Source organism: Sorex fumeus, unplaced genomic scaffold, assembly GCF_029834395.1.
Source record: "Sorex fumeus unplaced genomic scaffold, SorFum_2.1 ptg000019l, whole genome shotgun sequence".
In the NCBI taxonomy this organism is placed as follows: domain Eukaryota; kingdom Metazoa; phylum Chordata; class Mammalia; order Eulipotyphla; family Soricidae; genus Sorex; species Sorex fumeus.
The window spans coordinates 13385902-13407277 of record NW_026606076.1 but is presented as its reverse complement, the minus strand read 5'-3'; the positions used below and the strand labels follow the sequence as shown (position 1 = coordinate 13407277).

The window sequence follows — 21376 nt, the reverse complement described above, 5'->3', positions numbered from 1 at the left end:
GGAGGTGTGGCTTCCTTCTTGCTCCGCCCCCCTCCAACAACCCAACATTGACGAAGGGGTGTGGCTTCCTGACCACCATCCTCTCCAGCTACTAGCTGCTGGGCGGGGCTTTTCCTGCTACCTCATGAGAAGGCGTGGCTTCCTTCTTGCCCCGCCCCTCCAGTCACCCAATAGCTCCTAGGGGGTGTGGCTTCCTTCTGGCCCCACCCCTCCAGCTACTAGGTGGTGGGCAGGGCTTCTCTCCAACCCCTCCAGCTACCCAGTGAGATTTTGGGTAGTTGCCCCCTCCAACTACCCAATGTCCACAAAGGAGTGTGGCTTATTCCTGGCCCCACCCCTCCAGCTTCTTGGTGGTAGGCGGGGCTTCTGTGCAGAGTCCTGGTCACCAGCCACTAACTACGGGCCCGGGGTCTTCCTTCTCCCCACCTTTTTCACTAGGTACGGGAGTACACATAGGCCGGGATTTTCCTTCCCGGGCAGCCGCCTTCCAGCTCAGCCGCTGTTTCTTCCATGGGCAAACTCCCTGGGTTCTGGGTTCATGTACATCCCAGGCCTGGACTGTTTGCCCCTGGAAGGGGGCGAGGGAGGGGTAGCCGTCCCCATGCACTTAGTGCCCTGCACCTGCGGGCCGCATCCCTGGAGGCCGTCCCAGGGGAGGTGGGGGTGGGGCAGCATCGGCCCAGAACGTGGGGGTGGCGCATCACCAGCCCTGCCTGCCTGCTCTTATCCCCCACCCCCCTAACACCTCAGAGTTGGAGTCGTGAGTTCCCGAAATCGTGCGTGACTCAGTACGAGGGGGAGGAGGGGCCGGGTGCCAGCTGGCGCCTCGCAGGAGCCTGGCTGCTGCGGAAACTTTCCACTGAGCAGTGACCTACAGCCCCCAGGTCAGCCCCCCGAGCAGAGCTGGGAGGGGAGCCTCAGACTGTGCCCTCCCCCACCGCCTCCCCCAGATGTGCCCAGATGAGGTGGGCCCATCACTTTAGCGCTCGGGACGGGGGACTGGTATCAGCCTTGTGCTTGTCTGCCCAGATGAAACGTTGTGCCCCGAGATCGTGAGGATCCAGGCAGGGTATACTTTGAGCTCTGGGAGCCCCCATCTGTCTCCCCCCACCCCGCTCAGGAAAGCGCGTGAGGCATGGGGTAGGCCACCGGAAACTCCGTTCTGAGATGCCAATTTCGCGGCCTTTCACTATATCCCATCTGCTACTTCGCTCTGTGCTCGGAGGTTGCTGCAGACTGCTTAGAGGGGCTGGGTGGTGCCGGGGTCCTACCCTGGGGGGGGGTTCTCTTGTCCTTGCCCCATTAGTGGATCCTTCTCTCCAGCCCCCTCTCTCTTTCATCTCAGCCCTTTAACAGTGCAAACCATTTTCTTTTTATTTCTTTTTTATTAGTGACAAACCAAGAGGTGCAGTTGTAGACTTACAGATTTTTGTGCTTGGGTTTCAATTATATAGTGACTAAGTTGTGGACTTACAAGTTTTTGTGCTTGGGTTTCAGTTATACAATGATCGAGTACCCATCCCTCCACCAGTGCCCATTCCCCACCACCACGGATCCCAGTATCCCTCCCACCCCCATCCCCCCCATCCCACCCTGCCTCTGTGGTAGGGCATTCCCTTTTGTTCTCTCTCTCCTTTTGGGTGCTGTGGAGTGCAAACCATTTTCATCCTGGCTGTAAACTGGCCAGAGCTCCCCTCATGTCCCTCGGGTCCCTGGAATTGAGCCCCTGCCCCCTGCTCCCTGTCCCCAGATGGGCTGAGTAGGACCGACAGGATCCCAGGCCCTGACCCTGTGGGCTCACCCACCCCGTGTTGTTGTCCGTGGGAAGACAGCCTTTGCGCTGGGCTGAGTCCCCCACATGCCGCAGGGGTGTGTGTGTGGGGGAAGCGTGTTCCTGAGACCTGAGGGCCAGAGCACCTGGACAGGAGGGACTGTGCCCAGAACCACACAGGTGTTGCTCCCCACTCACACGCCCCCCTGCCACCCTCCCCAGAACCTCAACCAGAACCCGCGGACGCTGCTCCCCAAGTTCTACGGGCTCTACTGCGTGCAGTCAGGGGGCAAGAACATCCGCGTGGTGGTGATGAACAACATCCTGCCCCGCGTGGTCAAGATGCACCTCAAGTTCGACCTCAAGGGCTCCACGTACAAGCGGCGGGCCAGCAAGAAGGAGAAGGAGAAGAGCATCCCCACCTACAAGGACCTGGACTTCATGCAGGACATGCCCGAGGGGCTGCTGCTGGACGCCGACACCTTCTCGGCGCTCGTCAAGACGCTGCAGAGGGACTGCCTGGTGAGGGGGGGTGGGGAAGGCCCCCCGAGGCTGGGCGCAGCCCTCTGGGGACCCTGCAGGGACCCTCTGCCCTACCCGCATCCATGGGCGAGGCCATCCCCGGGACACCCCACCCCCTCACACTCTAAAAATGACAGGAGGGCTCCGGGGAGATGGGACAGTGGGGAGGGCACAGGTGTTGCACGCAGCTGACCCGAGTTCCGTGCTCAGCTCCCCATCAGGTCCCCCGAGCCCGGTCCAGAGTGACTCCTTAGTATTGCAGGGTGTGAGCCCCTCCATTCTGCCCCCTCCATCCCCCCAAAAAAAATCCCATAGAAATGGCAAGAGAGGGCCGAAGAGGGTTCAGTGGGTAGGACGCTTGCCTTGCACGGGGTCGAGCCAGGTTTGATTCCTGGCACCACATACTGGTCGCCTTGCCCTGCCAGGAGCGATCCCTGAGTGCAGTGCCAGATGTAAGCCTTGAGCACCATGGGATGTGGCCCCAGAACAAAAGGAAGAAAGTATGGGGGGGCTGGAGCGATAGCACAGTGGGTAAGGCAGTTGCCTGGCACGAAGCCAACCCAGCTTCAGTCCACGGCGTCCTGCATGGTCCCCTGAACACCTCCAGGAGTGATTCTTGGAGTGCAGAGCCAGGAGTAACCCCTGAGCATCTCCAGGTGTTGCATCTCCAGGTGTTGCCCAAAAACTTAGAAAAAAAGAAAACAGAAATGACAACCAGGGCAGGTGAGCTAGTACATTGGGTAGAGCGCTTGCCTTCCACGCGGCAGACCTGGTTTGATCCCTGGAGATCCGTACAGTCCCTGGAGTAAGCTCTGAACACAGCCTGGTGTGTAGCTTCCCCACTAGTACTGGTCAGGGGTGCCTGCCTGCTAGGGTCCTTTTTACCTCCTGACGTCCCCCGCTTTCCTCATCATCCCGGGCTGCAGACCCCCTTTGCAAAGTTTCTCCAAAGCCCCCACATCCTCCCAGACACCCTAAGGTCCTAGAGGCTTGGAAGTGGGTTTCAAGTGCCTGACTCCACCTCCAGGGCGGGACCATGCATTGCCTGCGCCCTAAGCTCCCTGGCCAGCTGGCTGCCCCTTTAGAATCCGTGATGGGGCCCAAGGAGACTTCTGAAAGGACCAACAACGCCCCTCAGGGCCCTGGGTGGGGGCGGGGCATCGTGGTGGGCGTGTCCGGAGGGGCGGGGCCTGGTGGGTGGCCGTGGCCATGGCCCCTAGCGTGACCCGCCAGCCCCTGCCCGCCTGCCCGCAGGTGCTGGAGAGCTTCAAGATCATGGACTACAGCCTCCTGCTGGGCGTGCACAACATGGACCAGCAGGAGCGGGAGCGGCAGGCCGAGGGCGCGCACAGCGCGGCCGACGAGAAGCGGCCGCTGGGCCAGAAGGCGCTTTATTCCACGGCCATGGAGTCCATCCAGGGCGGCGCGGCGCGTGGTGAGGCCATCGAGACGGACGACACGTAGGTGGCGGCCCTTCCCCGTGTCGTGTGTCCCCGCCCCCCGCTGCACCGGGTGCTCCTCTGGGCGCGCGCAGCTCTGCAGTGTCCAGATCAGGCTTGCGATTCCCATCCCGTCCCCAGGCCTCGCCCCTGGGCCCCCGGGTGGGGGCAGGGTGGACGATGGGAGGAACGGCTGGGTGACCTCCCTCGCCAAGGAAAGTAGCCAGACGCCACACAGGTCAGCTTCCCGGAGCAGAAGGGCAGGTGTTACTGTTCAGGGGGCACCCAGGGGCAGCCCGTGTGCTTTCCTTCCCCGGGGGTCCCCCTCTCCCTGTGGCCATCAGACCGCAGTTCACACTGAGCATCATGCTGGACACTGAGGGCCGAGCTGCATCCTGACACCACCCTTCCCCCCTCCCCCCCCCTCCCCGTGGAGCTAGGAGTTCCTGGAGTTCCCTCAGGATCACGGGTGACCCCAGACATGGGCAACAGGCATGGGGCATTCCCCCCTCAGCTCCAGCTGGAGACTGGGGGGTCAGGCGGGACAGGGCAGCCATCCCAAGGGCACAAGTGGGCAGTGCTGGAGCCCGGGCACTAGGACATGGGAGGATGTCCCATGTGTGCATGGGAGGATGGGGGGCCACTGGGGTGGGGATGAGGTGGAAGCGCAGCCCATGCTGAGGCCCCAGGCAGACCCCCATCCTCAGAGTATCTTGGTGTTTGTAGGGTCCGCACGGGGCCCCTGTGGGGTGTGACAGGTAAGCTCAGTGGGCAGGTGTGCAGTGACCAGGGCCAACCATGCTGGGGTGGGGCGTGGGGGTCTCTGCTGGGGCTGCTTCCCACCCTCCCCGCACCTGTGAGCTCACTAACTCCCCAGACCCAGGGAGCTTGCGTGGAGTGTGTGTGTGTGCCCCGTGTGCATGTGAGTCCTGTGCTGGTTTGTTGCGTGTACAAGTGTGTGCGTACATGTTCTCCATGTACATAACCATGTTTGTGCAAACATGCACGTGCAGACGCATGTCAGTGAGCTTCTGCGCATGCTCCAGGTATCTGCATGTGTTTGGACCTATGTGTGCTTGTGTGTGAACCCACACGTGCCTGTGTACATGTGTAAAAGTGGGTGTGTGTGTACATGTGGCCTGATCTGTGTGCATGTGTGTGGACCTGTGTGGGCTTTGTGAGGGCCTCTACATGCATGTAGGCAGACTTTAAGCATGTGGGCCTGTATGTGTGTGTGGGTTTACATGTGCATGTGCGGATATGCATGCACATGTTGACCCATGTGTGCTCACATGTGGGCTGTGTATATGTGTGTAGATCTTTCTGCATGTACCTGTGTATGACTTGTGAATGCATATGTGTAGGTAGATGGGTATGTGCATGTGCTGTGTGTGGGCTTGTGAGTTCGTGTGTGTTGTGAGCCCCGTACATGTGTGTGTCAGCCTGTGAGCATGGGCACGTGTGTGTACATGTGTGCAGGCCTGTATGTGCTGGAGTGTGTGTGTGCCTGTGTGTGCACTTGCCTACGTGTTTCTCCCCGCATAGCGGGGACCCTTGGGTACTTCCATGTGATCAGAGGTGAGAAAGCTGCTGGCCCCCTCTCCCCCACCAGTTTGAACACCCTGCCTTCAGGAAATTCCGGCTCCTTCAGAACCCTGCTCTTCACCCCCTCCCGTGTCCCAGGGTGAACTGGAGGCTCAGGCTCCTGCCGTGTGTGCGCCACACATACACACACGCGCGCGCGCGCCCCCCACATGTCATGACCCAGAGGCTGGGTCCTGACTTCTGACTTTCTGCAGGATGGGTGGGATTCCTGCTGTGAATGGCCGTGGGGAGCGCCTGCTGTTGCACATCGGCATCATCGACATCCTGCAGTCCTACAGGTACATCTCCACCCCCACCCCCACCCATGCCCAGCCCCCCCCAAACATCCTGCAATCCCTATAGGCGTGTCCTGCCCATGCCCCGCCCCCACAGACATCATGCAATCCTATAGGTCTGTCTCGCCCTTGCCCTGCCCCCTGGCCCGCCCAGGCAGGTGAACGCCTGCTCTGCTCACCAGCTAGCCCAGCTTCTATCTTACCCAGAGGCTCCGGTGTGCTGCTCTCGTGACCAGCACGGGTGTTAGACCTGGAACCTCAGGAGTCCACACCTAGTGCTCATTTTAGAGTCCTTGCGGGCTCTGGTCACCGGGGTCACTCCAGTGACCCTGCAGGCCAGACCCAAGCGGGAAGGCCCCGGCATGGAGCTTCCCCATCACTGTCTCAGCAGTTCAGTCCCACATACCACCAGGCATAGCCCTAGTCTAGAACAGGGAGCTCAGAGAGCCCCATCCAGGCCTGCCCTGCATGGGCCCATGCTCCGGAGCACCACCAGGGGGCACCCAGCCCCCTCCAAACCCCCCCACCTCCCCCAAATGTCCAGTCAGATTGGGAGCTTGGGAACAGGGGCCCACGTTTCCAGAAAACTGCCTGACCTTGGGCTTTCTGGGTGGGGGGTTCTTGTGTACCCAAACTTCTCTGTCAGGTGGCCCCCATGTGCTGTTTTTCAACACCAACACCTGCCATCTCTGTTCAGAGCAAATGTGGTGGTTTGGGGGTAGCAAGCAATGCTTTCTAAAAAGACCCCCCCCGCCTCCACACATACACCCGGGTTGGAGTGGGGTCCAAGAGCTAGGCTGACAGCCACACGCTCATCCCAGGGTGGGGGTATCCCAAGGGCCCAGTGCCTTTCTTCTTGCAGATGGGCCATATGGAAGGCTGCCTGGAGGAGGTGGCTGTGGTGCTGGACACTCCTGCAGAGAGGAAGGGGGCTCTGGGAGGGGCCAGCTTCTCTGTCTTCCAGGGGAAGATGCCCAAACTCCACTACATCCCCCAGAACCACAGTGAGGGGAGGGGAGCAATAGCTGATGCATATGTGGGGGGGACCGGGGGGGACAGGAAGAAGGGAAATGGCTCAGGGGAGTAAGCCCATACTTCACGTGTGGGAGCCCCAGTTTTGAACTTTGGTACCGCATGGTTCCCCCCAGGCAACTGCGGGAGGAAGGCTGAGCATCTGCTGGGAACAGCCCCCCCAAAAACAAAGCAAAGACTCAGAGGGAATGGAGTGATAGTACAGTGGGGAGGGCACTTACCTTGCACACAGCTGGGCCCAGTTTGGCTCCTGGTGCCCCATAGGGGCCCCCCAAAGACTGCTAGGAGTGACCCCTGGACACAGCCAAATCTGAGTTGTCCCTCCAGGCCAGGGCTCCCTGCCGTGTGCACCCCGGGCGAGGCCCGAGGGCGTGGCTGATGGTGGGGCGTCCCTCTCCCACAGGTTCATCAAGAAACTGGAGCATACCTGGAAGGCTCTTGTCCACGATGGGGTGAGGCCGCTCATTTCTTCCTTCCTCCCTTCATTCATTCATTCACTCATTAGCGCATTCACCTAGTCATTGCTTCATGTGTTCATTTGTTCCTTTGCTCATTTGCTGCCTGTTCATTTGTTCCTTTGCCCGTTCCTTCACTCGTTTGGGCACTCATTCAGTAGTTCATTGCTTATTTGCTTATTCACTCGTCCATTCATTTGTTCACTCCTTGGTTGATTTACTTTTTTATTGTGCCGTGGGTTCCTTTGTTCATTTGCCCATTCACTCACTTGTTCATTCCTTCACTTGTCAGCTCACTCATTTATTCACTTGCTGCTTGTTCATTGGTGCATTTGTTCATTCGCTTATTCACTCGCTGGCTTGACCACTTTCTTGAGCCCCCATATGACCACCTCCCATGGTCGGGACTAACAGTGCCGCCAGTCTGGAGGGCAGGAGAGGGGAAGCTGGGACTCCACAGGACACACACCTATCCAGGGAGCCCACCTAGGAATAGGGGGTACCGGAAGACTTCCTGGAATCAGGGGCTCCCTCCTCCCCTTAAGCAGACCTGGAAGGATTCCCAAAAACAGTGTGACTGGGAAAGTCAGGGACCAGTGCAGCAAAGAACATTCAGGAAACGTGTCAGTAGAAGGGGTCTCGGGCACTGGCTCGTTGGATACAGTCCTGGAACTTCTCAGATTGGAAAAAGTTTAGGGGTCTGGGCTCAGGGTAGTAGGACAGTGGGGAGGATGCTTAACCTTGCACACAGCTGACCTGGGTTCAATCCCCGGTACCCTGTAGGGTTCCCTAAGCACCGCCAGGAGTGATTCCTGAGTGTAGAGCCAGGAGTCAGCAACCCTGAGCATCACCGAGTATGGTCATAAAAACAAAAATTTTCGGGGTCAGGTGGGCCTGAGGTCTGGGCATGCTTGAGGCCCAGGTACCATCCCCGGCACCATGTGGTCCCCTGAGCACCTCTGTGGGGGACCCTGGCCCACATGTCCTGCAACAGAGCTGGGAGCCACCCCGAGCACTGCTGGGTGCTTGGGTACTAGGTACGGAAAACAAGTGAAACACCTCAGGCTCTCTTAGCCCTCTGTGCCTACCCACTCCCAGGACCTTGGACCATGTTTGGACTTGGCTTGCCTGAGGTCGGGGGTGTCCTGCAGGGCCCTGGCACTCACATCCCCTTCCCTCCCCAGGACACGGTCTCCGTACACCGACCCAGCTTCTACGCCGAGCGCTTCTTCAAGTTCATGAGCAACACCGTGTTCCGGAAGAACTCCTGTTAGTGCGGGGCCCCAGGAAGGCAGCTTCGGGTGGCCAGTCCCTCTCCCCCACACCCCCCAAAATAAAATAAGGCAGGGCGCTTCCTGCTGTCCGTTTTCAGGTTTCCAGCAGGCAGCCAGGGATCCGGCCTGTACCCACGCCCAGTTACTGGTCCAGGGTTTAATCACCAGGAATCCCAGTGTCCAGGCTCATCTCTGCTCGACCTGTTCTGGAATCTTCCAGGCACCCTAGAGGGTCACAAGAGGAGTGGGGAGAGCTGGGGTTCTCAGGCCTCCTGACCCCGGGGGCAGAAAAGAATCTTACTCTGGGCCATGTGCACCCCATGCCTGTCCCCTTGTCTGAAAGCCGCTGCCCGCTAGCCCCGCGAGACTAGCAAATGCTACTTCAAGGGGCAGGAGCCATAGCCCAGCGGAGAGGTACTTGCCTTGTTGCACAAGGCAGACCCAGGTTCAACTCCCGGCATCCTGTACGGACCCCCGAGCACCGCCTGGAGTGATCCCTGAGCACTGAGACAGACCCTGAGCAACGCCGGGTGTGGCCCCCAAACAAAACAAATGCAACTTCCGCTGCTCCCCCAGGAATTGGCCCATCTCTGGGGGACCCCTGAGAGGGTGGGGATCCTCACAGCACCCCTCCTCACCCAGGCTGGAGGCGGGCAGCAGGGAGTGGGCAGCGGGCAGGACCCCGACCTCAGCGCCCCCTCTCCCTCCACAGCTCTCAAGTCCTCCCCCTCCAAGAAAGGGCGGGCCGCCCTGCTAGCCGTGAAGCCCCTGGGGCCCACAGCTGCCTTCTCAGCCAGCCAGATCCCCAGCGAGCGTGAGGAAGCCCCCTATGACCTGCGGGGAGCTCGCAGCTACCCCACGCTGGAGGATGAAGGTGAGGGATGGGAGGGCAGGGAGGCGGGGAGGGGCCGCCAGGATAGGAGGGCATTGAGAAACAGCAGCAATCCATCTGGAGGGACCCAGGTCACAGTCACTCCCCTGACCGGAGAGGTGATCTTGAGGATAAGGCACTGGGGGGAGAGGAATCCACTGGAAGGAAACGTCCGGCTCCAATGTTGCAGGCAGGGAAGCAGGGAGACATGGGAGGGAAAAGGTTCTATCTACATAGCTCTCCACTATGGGATGTGGCCCCTCAAGATCCAGGGACCAGAGAGACAGTATAGCTGGTAAGGGGCTTGCCCGGCACACAGCCAACCCGGGTTCCATCCCCAGGATGGCATAAGATCCCCTTCGTCCCGCCAGGAGTGGTCCCTGAGCTCAGAGTCAGGAATAAGCCCTGAGCACCGCAGGCATGATCCACAAACCCAAACAAACATCCAAGTTCCAGATAGAGAAAGGTTGGGGTATTAGCACGAGTGAAGGTTGTGCAAAGGACCTGGGGCAGAGGGAGAGGGGGGAGGAGGGAAGCGGGGAGCAGACAGAAGGGAGGGTTCCCGTGGGCCAGGGAATGTGGTTGGTTCTGATCCTAATTCTTTGGGTGATGCCCACACCCTGTGGCGCTCAGAGGACGGGGTGCTCTAGGGGATGGAACATGGGTTGCCAGGTGCAGGTGTGTGTTGGGTTCAGGGCTGCCAAGCTGCTGATGTCGTTCTGCCCCTGAAAGCTGCCGGGGGAAAATGGGGGTGAGGGTGGCCCAGAGGCTCTTGGGGCTGCTTGGGGCCAGGCTCCCTCCAGAGTCTACCTCCCCCTTCCACAGGCCGGCCTGACCTCTTGCCCTGCACCCCGCCCTCCTTCGAGGAGGCCACCACTGCCTCCATCGCCACCACCCTGTCCTCCACGTCCCTCTCCATCCCTGAGCGCTCGCCCTCCGAGACGTCAGAGCAGCCACGGTACCGGTAAGCCTAGACTCTTCTGGACCTGCTCTGGGAGGGGCGTGGCTTGTGGGAGGCGGGGCCTGTTGTGTGGGTGGGGCGTTGAAGGGGAACCAATCAGGGCCAGTAGAATATTGGAGGTGTGGCACAATCAGGGTGGGAGGATGTTGGAAGGGGACCAATCAGGATGAGCGGAGCATTTGGCGACCAATCGGAGTTGGGGGTGTTGGAAGGGGGACCAATCAGGATGGCAGGAGTGTGTTAGCGGGGCAGCCGCTGGGGAAAATCCAGGAAGGCATCCTCACTGGTCCCACCTGTCCCATCTGTGGTCTCTGCAGGCGCCGCACACAGTCCTCAGGACAGGATGGCCGGTGAGATGAGACTCTGGTACCTCACTGCACAGCCCTCCCCGTGCCTGTCCCCGCCCAGAGCCTCTACCCGCTTTCCCGGGGCCCAGATTCAGATTCCCCAGCTGAAGGTGCAGAGCTAACTTGAGAGCCACACAGAATCTGTCACTCTGAGTTGCTCTCCCGCACCAGTGCCTCTGTGTGCCTGCCTGCTTGCTTGCCTCCTTCACTCCTCCCTTTCTTCCTTACTCCCTCTCTTCTTCCTTCCCTCCCTTCCTTTTCTTCCTCTCCTCCCTTCCTTCCTCCTTCCTTCCCTCCCTTTCTCTTTCCTTCCTTCCCTCCTTTCTTTCCTCTCTTGTTTACCTCCCTCCTCCCTCACTCCCTCTCTGTCCTGAGAGGCACAAAAGGGGAAGTAGTGAGGGCCCAGGAAATGTCACCGAGGGCCCGAGTGTATCCTTTGCATGCAGGAGACTCAAGTTCCATCCCCAGGACTCCACGGTCCCCACGGTGCAGAGTTTGGCCCACAAACATCATTTTATACTAAGAGAAAAAGGAAATACCTCCTGTGCCCAGCCCGTTCTCCCCCGGGACAGTCCCCAGCACCGACTTTTGTCTCTTTTCAAAGATAGCTGTGAGTGTCCAAGCCTGTACACTTATGGCCGGTGTCCTCCTTTCCTTCTGGCATAGCCGCGGTGCCCTCTCCGCCCTCCCCTTGGTGGGCAGGAAAGCCCAAGGTCCAGCTCAGGATGCTGGGTAGTGGTGGTGGTGCCCAGAGATGGCACCTCTGGGAGGCCCCCAGCCCCACAGTCCAGCATGAAAAGTCGGCCCTGTGTTTCTGTGGGGTGGAAGTGGGTGAGGAGGGAAACTGAGGCATGGCTCCCGTTGCTGCCAGGCCCCAGGAGGAAGTGCACGTGGATGAGGACTTGCAGCAGATCACGGTGCAGGTGGAGCCCACGTGCAGCGTGGAGATAGTGGTCCCCAAGGAGGATGATGCCGGGTAAGCCCTGGGCCCTGGGCCCCTCCTGTTGGACATCGAGCACTGATAGGTGCCCCAGATTTCTGTTGTAAGCTCAGCGGTCAAGTCTGGTCACATGACCACCAGAATGCTGGTGCCAGAATGGCACGGCATGCTGGGAAATGTAGTCCCATCCAGGGCTCCCCGGGCGGAAGTGCCTTGGTCCTTGCTGGAGAAGGTTCCCACGGGGGAGACCCAGAGGGGTTTCCCGCCCCAGCCCTGTTTTTTGAACCTAGAGCTGCCTGTTTCACCCGGCTGCTGTTCCTGCTCACTTCTCCGTCCTGATCTCTGTGCCCCCGGACCACACCCCCTTGCCCTCTCACCATCTCCAGGGTGCAGATTTATTTGATTTTGGGTTTGGGGACCACCCCCGGCGATGCTCACGGCTTACTCCTGGCTCTACGCTCAAGGATTATTCCTGGTGGGACATGGGGGACCCTATGAGCGTGCCAGGGATGGAACCTGGGTCGGTAGTGTGCAAGGTGGTCTGAGGGGGCCCTCAGACCCAGCCCCTGCTCCAGCCCCTTTATTCGATTTTTGAATTGGAGGAAGTCGCCTAAAATAAAACATAGTCGCCCAAAGTCTCCAGGATCTGAGAAAGTTCTAAAGGCTGGGCACAACCATTGCACATGGGAACCCGAAGTTTGATCCCTGGCAACCCTAAAACACTGAGCAGAGAGTAAGGCCCTCACCATGGAGTGTGATACCCCCCCCCACACACACACTATATATATATATATATACACCGAAAATACAGTTGGGACCGGAGTGATAGTACAGTGGATAAGGTGTTTGCTGGGTGTGATTCCTGGCACCACATGTGGTCCCTCAAGTCTGCCAGGAGTGACCTCAGCTCAGAACAGAGCCATGAGCAAGTCCTGAGCACTGCCAGGTTGTGGCCCCCTCAGACCCCCAATACATGAATAAATAAATATCCAGGTGGGCAGGAGTTAATGTGCTGACCTTGCACGCGGCCGGCCCAGGTTTGATCCTGGGCACTTCATATGGTTCCCCAGCACTGCCAGGAGTGAGCCCTGAGCTCCACTGGGTGTGGCCCAAAGAATAGAAACAAAAACAAATTTAAAAAATAAAATAAAAGGGACCAGAGCATAGTACAGCAGATCAGTCACTTGCCATGCACGCGGCCAACTTGGGTTCCATCCTCGGCATCTCGTATGGTACCCCGACCCTGCCAAGGGTGATCCCTCAGTACAGAACCAGGAGTAAACGTTTGAGCATCACCGGATGTGCCCCCACCCCGCAAAATAAAGTAAAAAACACTGTGTCCCAGGGCACCCAGCAGTAGCACCACACCATGTGCTGGGCAGGACCCACGTGGCCTTGTCCTGGTTCCCCCAGCTGCTGACGAGGTCAGTCCCATACTCTGTGGCACTCCCGTCCATTCTCCCTGTCTCTCTCCACTCTTTCCCATCGGGCTTCTCAGAGTCTTTTGGGGGCGGAGGGAGGTGGGCGATGATAGTACACCTCGCTATGCTCAGGGTTGACTCCCGAGGGAGCTCGAGGAAGGGGCTGTCAGGGATCAGATTTGTGTCGGCCACATGCAAGCGCCTTCCCCGCTGTACTGTGGCTCCTGTCTTTACTTTTTTTGTTTGTTTTGCATCGAATTGTGTTTTATTTTGACTTTGGGGTCACACCCAGCAGTGCTCAGGGCTTTCTCCTGGCTGTATGCTCAGGAACCACTCCTGGTGGGGCTCGGGGGTCCCTCTGGGGCGCTTGGGATGGAACCTGGGTTGGCCGCCTGCAAGGTCAGTGCCAACCCCGCTGTGCTGTCTGTCACTCGGGCCCTGGGCCTCCCTACCTGTTGCTGCCAGGGCTTGGGTGGCCACACAGCCTATCCAGCTGGGCATGTCCACCATCCCTTCTCTTGCCTGTCACACACCTCCACGTCTGCCCTGCTGGAACAGCAAATGTGCCCCCAGTGCTGGCGGGGGGGGGAGCAGCCTTCTGCCAAGTTTGAGTCCCTACTGGTCCCACAAGTCAGGGGGGCGCATTCTTGGAGGTTCTGCCACATTGCCCGCACAGCAGGCACCTTCTGACCTTGCCAGGGCGCGTCCCCAACTCTGCAAGGGGGAGACGGTGACAGCCTGCTCCCAGCTCATCAAATGCCCGGTAACCCGGCCACTGAGAGGACCATGACCTCATGGGGGGGGCATAACTTCCGGTGTGCCTCCCTCCCACTGACATTCACACACGGACGTCGTCCAGAGACACACTTCCCAGAGTATGCCCTGCCCCTCATTGAGGAGGTGCCACCCAGTGGCGCTCAGGGGACCCAGGTGGCCACTGCTGGTGCTGCTGGCCAGACTCTGGTGACGTGGCTGTGCCGGTCAAGAGGTGCTGAGGCCCTGCCAGAGCCGTCCCCACTGCTGCTGGAGTCGCAGCGGCTGGGGATCACGGGCAGTGGTGGGGCCAAGGCCCTGGGTCTGGCTGAGGGGACACAGTGACCCTCTTTGGGCTCCAGAACCATTTGGTGTGGTGACAGGGTACTGAATGTTCTGGGCCCCAAGGAGCAGCAGGGAGGGTGCCTCCGGGGGTGCACTGCAGGGCAGACCCCAGGACACGCGTGTCCCGTGTCCCCAGGGGGACGGCGTCCCCGGCCTGCACCGCAGCAGCCACCGCCACCGCAGCGGTAGAAGCGGAAACCACCAGCCAGGCCTCGGAGCCTGCCAGCCAGGCCTCGGACGAGGAGGACGCGCCGGCCACCGATATTTACTTTGTAAGTCCCCCCGCCACGACCTCCCCCCACCGCCCGGGGGCCTCGCGCCCACACGGGCACTGCTGCACATACGCACACACACGTCTTGTGCGCGCACACATGCAAACTGGGCCGCACGCGTGGTAGCGCGTGCACAGGACCACGCTCGCACACGTGGGCGCGCACACGCACACGAGCGCTCCTGTTCTCACCCCGGTATTCACACGCACCCCAGCACCTGCAGCCACCCGCACCCATGTCGAGGCCCCCCGGAAAACTTCTGGTCCTCGTTCTGGGCCTGAAACCGTGCCCTGGACCCTCCATACCTGGGGGATGGGCGGGGGGGGGCGGGGACACCCTGGGGTCATCCCAAATCCCCAACCTCTGAGCCCCGCATTGAGGTGGGGGAGGGAGAGGGGCAAGGGGGGCGTGGACAGGCTGCGGGGAGCCTGGATGGCATCTTCCGGCTGCCCTCCCACCACCCCTGCGCCCCCCCTAGGCTAGGCAGGGCCAGGTGAGCCGGCGGGACAGCCCCCCAAAGTGGGCTCCTGAGACCCCAGCCCGGGCCTGGGCGGCGGCGGCGGGCCAGCACAGCCCCCCAGACTAACACCCCTCCCCCCATCCTGCTCTGTATCTCCCCGCCTGCCCCAGCACGGGCTGGGCCCCCAGGGGGTGCGCACCCAGGCGGTGGCCCCGGCCCCCCCGGGGGGCCCAGCCCCCCCCCCCCCGCTTGGATCCCCACTTGCCTGCCCCCCCCCCACCCTGGCCCCTCACCCTGTGCTCTCCTTTGCTTCCTCCGCGCGGCCCGCGCCCCCAGTTCTCGGATGGGAGGTTTTGGATTTACTGCGGGCTGATCGGGGCGTGTAAGTGACGCGGTGGACCCCCGGGGGGTGGCGGGGGAGAACCGCAGACCCCGCCCCGAGACGAAGCAGGATTGGGGGAACAGGTGTGCGCCTCGCTGTGGGCCAGAGGCCATCCAGGGACCCCCGCCAAGGTGCCCGCGCTCAGGAGGAGGGCGGGGAGCTAGGCTGCCCCCCTCGGCCCCTCCACTCCTCACAGATGAGCCCCAAGGCCTGGGCTCCCCGCACCCTAAGATTGTTTAGAAATCTGAGGCCCCTCACTCCCTGGCTTTGCAGCTGGACAGACGCCTTGCCGGGGCTGCTTCTGGTGCTTTGAAACCGGCCTAGAGAGGCCAAACCAACCTCCCCATGCAGCACAGCATGCCCCTGGAGCAGCTGGCGGTCCCTGTCCTCTGCCCTCCCTAGTGGGGGTACCGCGGCCCAGGGAACGCAGGGCTGCCCGGGGGGAGGGGCAGGGCGCTGGCGGGAGGAAGAGATTGGATTGCAGAAGTCTGATTGACCCCCAAGACTGGACAGTTGTGGGGGACACGCCCCCTGGACCAGTTTGAGTGTGCGACCTCACACTCTGCCTTCCCTGGGTGCCCACTGTTTGGGGGCCACACTCCCTGGTGTGGGTCACTCCTGGTGGTGCTGGGGGCTCCCTATGGGCTAGTAGGGATCAAACTCATGTCCAGCACAGCATGGCAAATGCCCTAAAAGTTGTACTGTCTCTTTGATCTCCTCCTCCTCCCCCTCCTCTCCCTCCCCCCCCCTCTCCTCCCCCCCTTCCCCCTCCTCCCCCTCTTCCACCTCCCTTCGTCCAGTTTGGGGGACCATACTTGGGGTGCTCAGAGCCGACTCCTGGCTGCACACGGGGATCACTCCTGTGAGCTCATCTTACCCACTGCATGATGGCCCTGGCCCCAGTGAAATAGTTTTCCTGGAAAGAAATTAGCATGGACAATCCAGAGGGGAAAGTGGGGGTCCCTACTCCCGAGTGGCCGATATCCTGGGCTCCGTTCTTGGGGGGATTAAGTGGAGGCTTCATCGCTGAGCTGTGGGCACCAGGGAGCAGCCTCCAAACAGGACCCTCTGGGTCCTCTGGAGAGGGGGGAAGAGAATGACTCGCTTTGGAGCAGAGCGAGGCCACCTGGGTACCAATGGGTCTATCTGCAGCTGGACACAGCCTGGCCTTGGTACCCCTCACCCAGCGCAGGCATCCCCCAAAGCTTCAGGGAGCAGGGGCCAGGGACCCCAGGGGAATTGGGGGGGGCAGGGTCCAGGGAGCACCTGAGCTCAGAGTTGAGCTGTGGGCACGAAGGGGTGTGGGGTGTGGGGTCTGGGCGGGAGCTCCAGGTGCGTCGGTCCCTGTGGGCAGCAGGAAGGAGACCCCTGTCCCCCGGACCCTCGCTGGAAACTGCCTCCTATGGAGCGCGGGTGGCCGCCCCGGGTTCCCTGTTCCCAGAGCAGGGAGGGGGGCGCCCACCGCACCGTCCAGCCCCCAGGACAGTGCCCCGGGGGTAGCCGGGGCTCGGCAAGTGGCTGGGCTGCGGGTGGCCAGCGGAGTCCAGGAGTCCAGGAGTCCAGCAGCCGGGCGCGACCCGCCTCCCCTTCCACGCCTTCTCCCACTAACCGCTTCCTGCCTGCCGCCCTGACCCCGCCCCTCGGACCCCGGGCCAGGTCCGCCCGGCTGGGGGGCAGGCCCCCATCGGGGAGGACAGGGCCCGGCCGCCCCCTCCCTTCCCGCGTGCCCTGCGTTGGGGGCGGGGGCGGGGGGTTCGCACTTTTATTTCTGTCTCTTCCTTCTCCCTCTGCTCTGTCGCGCCTCCACCCTGCTCCTCCGCCCCGCACGCGCGCGCTCCTGCCCACCCGCGGCCGGCCAGCCCGCCGATGACCGGAGCTGGGTGTACTCCCCGCTCCACTATAGCGCCCCGGCCCGCCCGGCCTCCGACGGCGAGAGTGACACAGTAAGTGGCTGGCCCGGGTCCCGTGAGGTCCCCACTGCCCCCGCCAGCTGGTGGACACGCGGCTGGGGGGGCGGGGCGGGGCGGGGCGGGCGGTGTCGGGCGTCGCGGAGCTGCTGTGGGTCGGGGGCCGCCATGACCCCCGCCCCGCGGACGACCCTCACTGCCCCTCTTGCTTCCTTCAGTAACTTCCACGCAGACCCCGGCCACCCCCGGAGCTCGCTGCCCGCGCCTGTGATGCCGTGCGCCGCCGCCGCCCCCCAGCGTCCCCGGCTCCTATTTATTCGGGTCCCAGCTCTTTGCACAGATGTCGCACGTGCGGTTTCTTTCTTTTTTTTTTTTTTAAGAAAAATGAAAAGGGAAAAAAAAGTTAAGTCAAGGGGAAAAAAAAAATTAAAAGAAGACGCCAAGAGCAACACATCGGGGAAACGTCTTGGGGCGGGGGAGATGCGCGCCCCCTGGCCCGGCCCAGCACAGGGGTCTCCGCTTTGTCTGCAGGCACCCGGCCAGGCCTCTGGGACCTGGTGCCCTCACCCCCCCACTCCATCCTGCATCTCCGAGGGGGTGCTGGACCCCCCCCAACGGACAAGCAGATGCCCCCTTCTGGAGCGCCAATGCCCTTTCTCGGGACAGAAGCTTCTGGAAGAGTGGCTAGGCCAGGAGGAGCCGCGTGGGACGGCAGCAGAGGCCCGCTGGGAGGAAGGGGCGCTCCTGATCAGTGGGTGCACCCCACCACCTGCAGAAGGGAAACGGAACTCCGGGGCCGGGCCCTGCTTCCTCTGGATCTGACAGCAGAAGCACCCCCAGCCCCGCAAGCCTGGGGCCGGGCAGCCTGGCCACGTCGGAGGGGGGCTGCCGGCAGCAGAGACCACCCGGATACGTCGGGTCACCTTCCCCCCACCTTCAGGGCCCAGGAGCTGGCGAACCTTATGGAACTTTCTGGAAGGAACTCCGCCCAGAGGAGACCTCCCCCACCCCCACCCCCGCAGCTCCTCGGATCATCCTGCGGGATCTGATGCCCCAGCACAGATCCCGCCGCCACCCCCACCCCAGTAATGTCTGTGCAGACCCCGGGGCCCCCGCACCTCACCCGGATTTCCAGGCCTCCTGGAGGCCCCCTCCAACGTCGAGAACTTGGAGCCATGGGTGGGGGAGTCCTCTGGATGGGAGGCACCAGGGCTGGGGGCCTGACCCCGCTGCCCCTGACCTCCACCCTGCCCATAGCAGACGTTTCTATTTTTGTGGCTGAGTCCCGTGGAAGACCCCTGGGAGACACGCTCAGGGTGCGACCGGCGTCCCTGGGCAGAGACGGTGCAGCCGGACCCCAGCGCGCCCCGCGCCCCAGGAGGGAACTGTCTGCGCCCCAGCCTGTGTGGGGCCGGGGATCCGTCTGTGCGCGGGCGACGGGCCCCTTTGGAGACCCGACGGGGAGGGGGTGTATGCCCCCCCACTCCCTCCAGCGCCCAGCCCAGTGCAATATTCCCGCCCAGCCTGGGGGACCCCACGCTACGACCCCTCGTCCTGCCTCGCCGGACAGACCCTCGTCTCCCATTCCACGTCCCCACGCCCGTCCTCTGTCTCTGACGGTGAACCTATTTCCGAAACACAAGGAGACCCCCAAACCTCGTGTGTCTTCATCCCCCCCACCACCACCTCTCGCGGTTCCGACTACCCCTCCCTACCTGACCCCCGGTGGTCCGGTTCCGTGTCTGACAATCTGGCTTCTTGGGTCGCGGGGTGCCGTCGTCCCGGGTCTCACTCCCAGAGCCCAGGACTCCCGTATGACCCACAGCCACTGCTGGCCCCGAGAGCACCGGTATGTGCGCGCCCCCTGCCCCTCCAACCCCGTTTTTACGTCCATGAGATCTCCCTAATAAATCAGGTCCTGAACAGCCAAGGCGCCTCTCTGGGTTCAGGGTGGGGGTCTGTTGGGAGTTTAAGGACTTACTTGGATTTTTTTTTTTTTTTGGTATTTATTTTTGGTTTTTGCGATAGCACAGCGGGTAGGGAGTTTGCCTTGCACGCAGCCGACTGGCCAACCCAGATTGGATTCATTTGTCCCTCTCGGAGAGCCCAGCAAGCTACCGAGAGTATCACCCGCGCGGCAAAGCCTGGCAAGCTACCCATGATGTATTCGATATGCCAAACACAGTAACAAGTCTCACAGTGTTACTGGGCCCGCTCGAACAAATCGAGGAACAACTGGAGGAGAGCGACAGAGTGGCTTTTGAGCCACAGCTGGCAGTTCTCGGGGCTTACTCCTGGCTCTGTACTCAGGAATGACTCCTGCAGGCTCTGGGCGCAGCCCAAATGGGGGGCTGGGGATTAACTGTAGTATTGCTGCGGCCCTGGAAAAACTGTTTTGTTTTGTTTTGGGGCTAACACCCAGTGGTGCTCAAGGTTTCTTCCTGGCACTGGGGGATCACCCCTGGCAGGCTCTGGGGGCCCTGCGGGTGTGCTAGGGTTCAAACCCTGGTTGACTGCGTGCAAGGTAGGCATCCTCCCCACTGTACTATCACTCCAGCACTGAAAACAAACTATTTAGATTTTGGGGGGGGGACCCATACACAGCAGTGCTCAGGGATTACTCCTGGCTCTGCATTAAGGAATCACCCTGGTGGTGCTCAGTGGACCCTATGGGATGCTGGGAATCAAATCCATTTCCCCTGTTGTGACTGCGTACAAGGCAGGCACCCCGTCCCGCACACACACACCCACACACACTGTATTATAGCTCTGATTCTTGGAAAAATGGGAGCCTTACACATGTAGAGCCAGGCTCACCTGAAGCCTGGCTTTGAACGGGAACAGAAAGGAGCATTAGGGGCTGGAGCAATAGCACAGCAGGTAGGGCGTTTGCCTTGCACGCAGCCGACCCGGGTTCGATTCCCAGCATCCCATATGGTCCCCTGAGCACCACCAGGAGTAATTCCTGAGTGCATGAGCCAGGAGTAACCCCTGTGCATTGTGCATTGCCAGGTGTGACCCAAAAAGCAAAAAAAAAAGCATTAATACGACTTTAAATAATAAGATTACTGGACCTGACAGTCTCGAGAGCTGTGCCTGAGGCCGGGAAATTGGCTAAGGGCTGAACCAGGCTTCGAATTTGCTGTCGGTGCCTGGCTTTCATCCTCATATTTGCAGGAGCACCAAACTGTCTGCCAAGCAGAACAATCCACAAGAAACCAAGACAGGAGCAGGCCCCAGGCATCTCTGGTGGCATCCCAAATCCCAACCTCAATCCCAATTAAAAAAAAACAATGTGAGCTGGAGTGATAGTATAGTGGGTAGAGTGTTTGCCTTGCACATGGTGAACTGCAGTTCGATCCCTGGCATCCCAGAGGGTCCCTGGAGACCTCCAGGAGTCAGCCCTAAGCACTGCCAGGGGTGGCCCCCAAACTAAACAGTTGTGACTTTGCAGCTCCAGCTTAGCAGGAGTTAATGTTTGTTCAGCCAGAACAGATGGGACTAAACAAGGATCCCTTCTTGAGAAGGGGGGAGAATTGATCCCAGACTCCTATTCTGGAACGCTTGTGGAACATAGGGTCCCAAGTGTAGGAGCAGGGAGACAACTTGGGGGTAGGGTGGCAGGGGCGCTGGCTCAGCATTCTACAGCCCCTAGGTCTGTCCCCACCACTGCATGGTCCCTCCATCCCAGCACCACCAGAGTGAGCTCTGAGCATCATGCCGGGATCAGCCCCAAGCACCACCAGGTGTGTCCCCAAAATGAAAGATCCTCCCTGGCTTGAATCTCAGGCTCAGAATTCTCCCAGCATGCGGCCCCTCTGCAGGCAATGCATCTATCCCTCCATGAGCTTCTTGGGGCAGCTCAAGGGGTTAGTCCCCTACTTCAAGGCCCTCTTCAGAGGTCTCCCCTAGTGCACAGTTTGCAAGGCTCCCCTCCACACCCCCCCCCAAAAATCTTAAGGTTTCAAGCACCCCCAAGGATGCAGCCGCCTTTTGAAGATTAGGCCACACACCACTTTCTGGGGGCCACATAGCCCTGCAAATTTGCACACACATCCATGATGAATGGTTTATTTTTGGGGTGGAGGTTTGGGGGGGGTCCTGTCCCCAAGGTGTCATTCTTGCCATCTCCCCACCTGACACCTTGCTGCCAATGGAGCTGTAGGTCAGTATTAAATATTGGGTTGGAGGGGCCGCAGCGATAATGCTGTTGGTAGGGTAATAACCAGCATCCTAGATGGGGTCCCCAGAGCCTGCCAGGAGTGATCCCTGAGCACAAATGCCAGAAATAATCTCTGAGCACCGCAAGGTGTGCTCCCCCCAAAAATTTGGTTGAAGAGAGAA

The 21376-nt window shown here is 60.7% G+C and overlaps 1 protein-coding gene across 2 annotated transcripts in view; it reads left to right on the top strand.

Moving 5' to 3' along the window:
* The window catches only part of PIP5K1C (phosphatidylinositol-4-phosphate 5-kinase type 1 gamma), a 37974-nt gene extending 20572 nt beyond the window's left edge, over positions 1–17402 (top strand). Inside the window, exons 7-19 of one of the 2 annotated variants that reach the window (XR_008792260.1) lie at positions 1994–2293; positions 3548–3753; positions 5532–5615; positions 7048–7096; positions 8284–8368; positions 9086–9247; positions 10070–10208; positions 10523–10555; positions 11424–11528; positions 14148–14283; positions 15080–15125; positions 16985–17068; positions 17251–17297. Coding sequence is in view for 1 of the 2 variants with exons in the window: in XM_056112759.1 (XP_055968734.1) it covers positions 1994–2293; positions 3548–3753; positions 5532–5615; positions 7048–7096; positions 8284–8368; positions 9086–9247; positions 10070–10208; positions 10523–10555; positions 11424–11528; positions 14148–14283; positions 16985–17068; positions 17251–17253 (1386 nt within the window). In the remaining variant the exon portion in view is untranslated. Of the gene's footprint in view, positions 1–1993; positions 2294–3547; positions 3754–5531; positions 5616–7047; positions 7097–8283; positions 8369–9085; positions 9248–10069; positions 10209–10522; positions 10556–11423; positions 11529–14147; positions 14284–15079; positions 15126–16984; positions 17069–17250 lie in introns of both variants that reach the window. The other variant, XM_056112759.1, reaches the window with a different exon arrangement.
* Positions 17403–21376: the final 3974 nt, after the last annotated feature.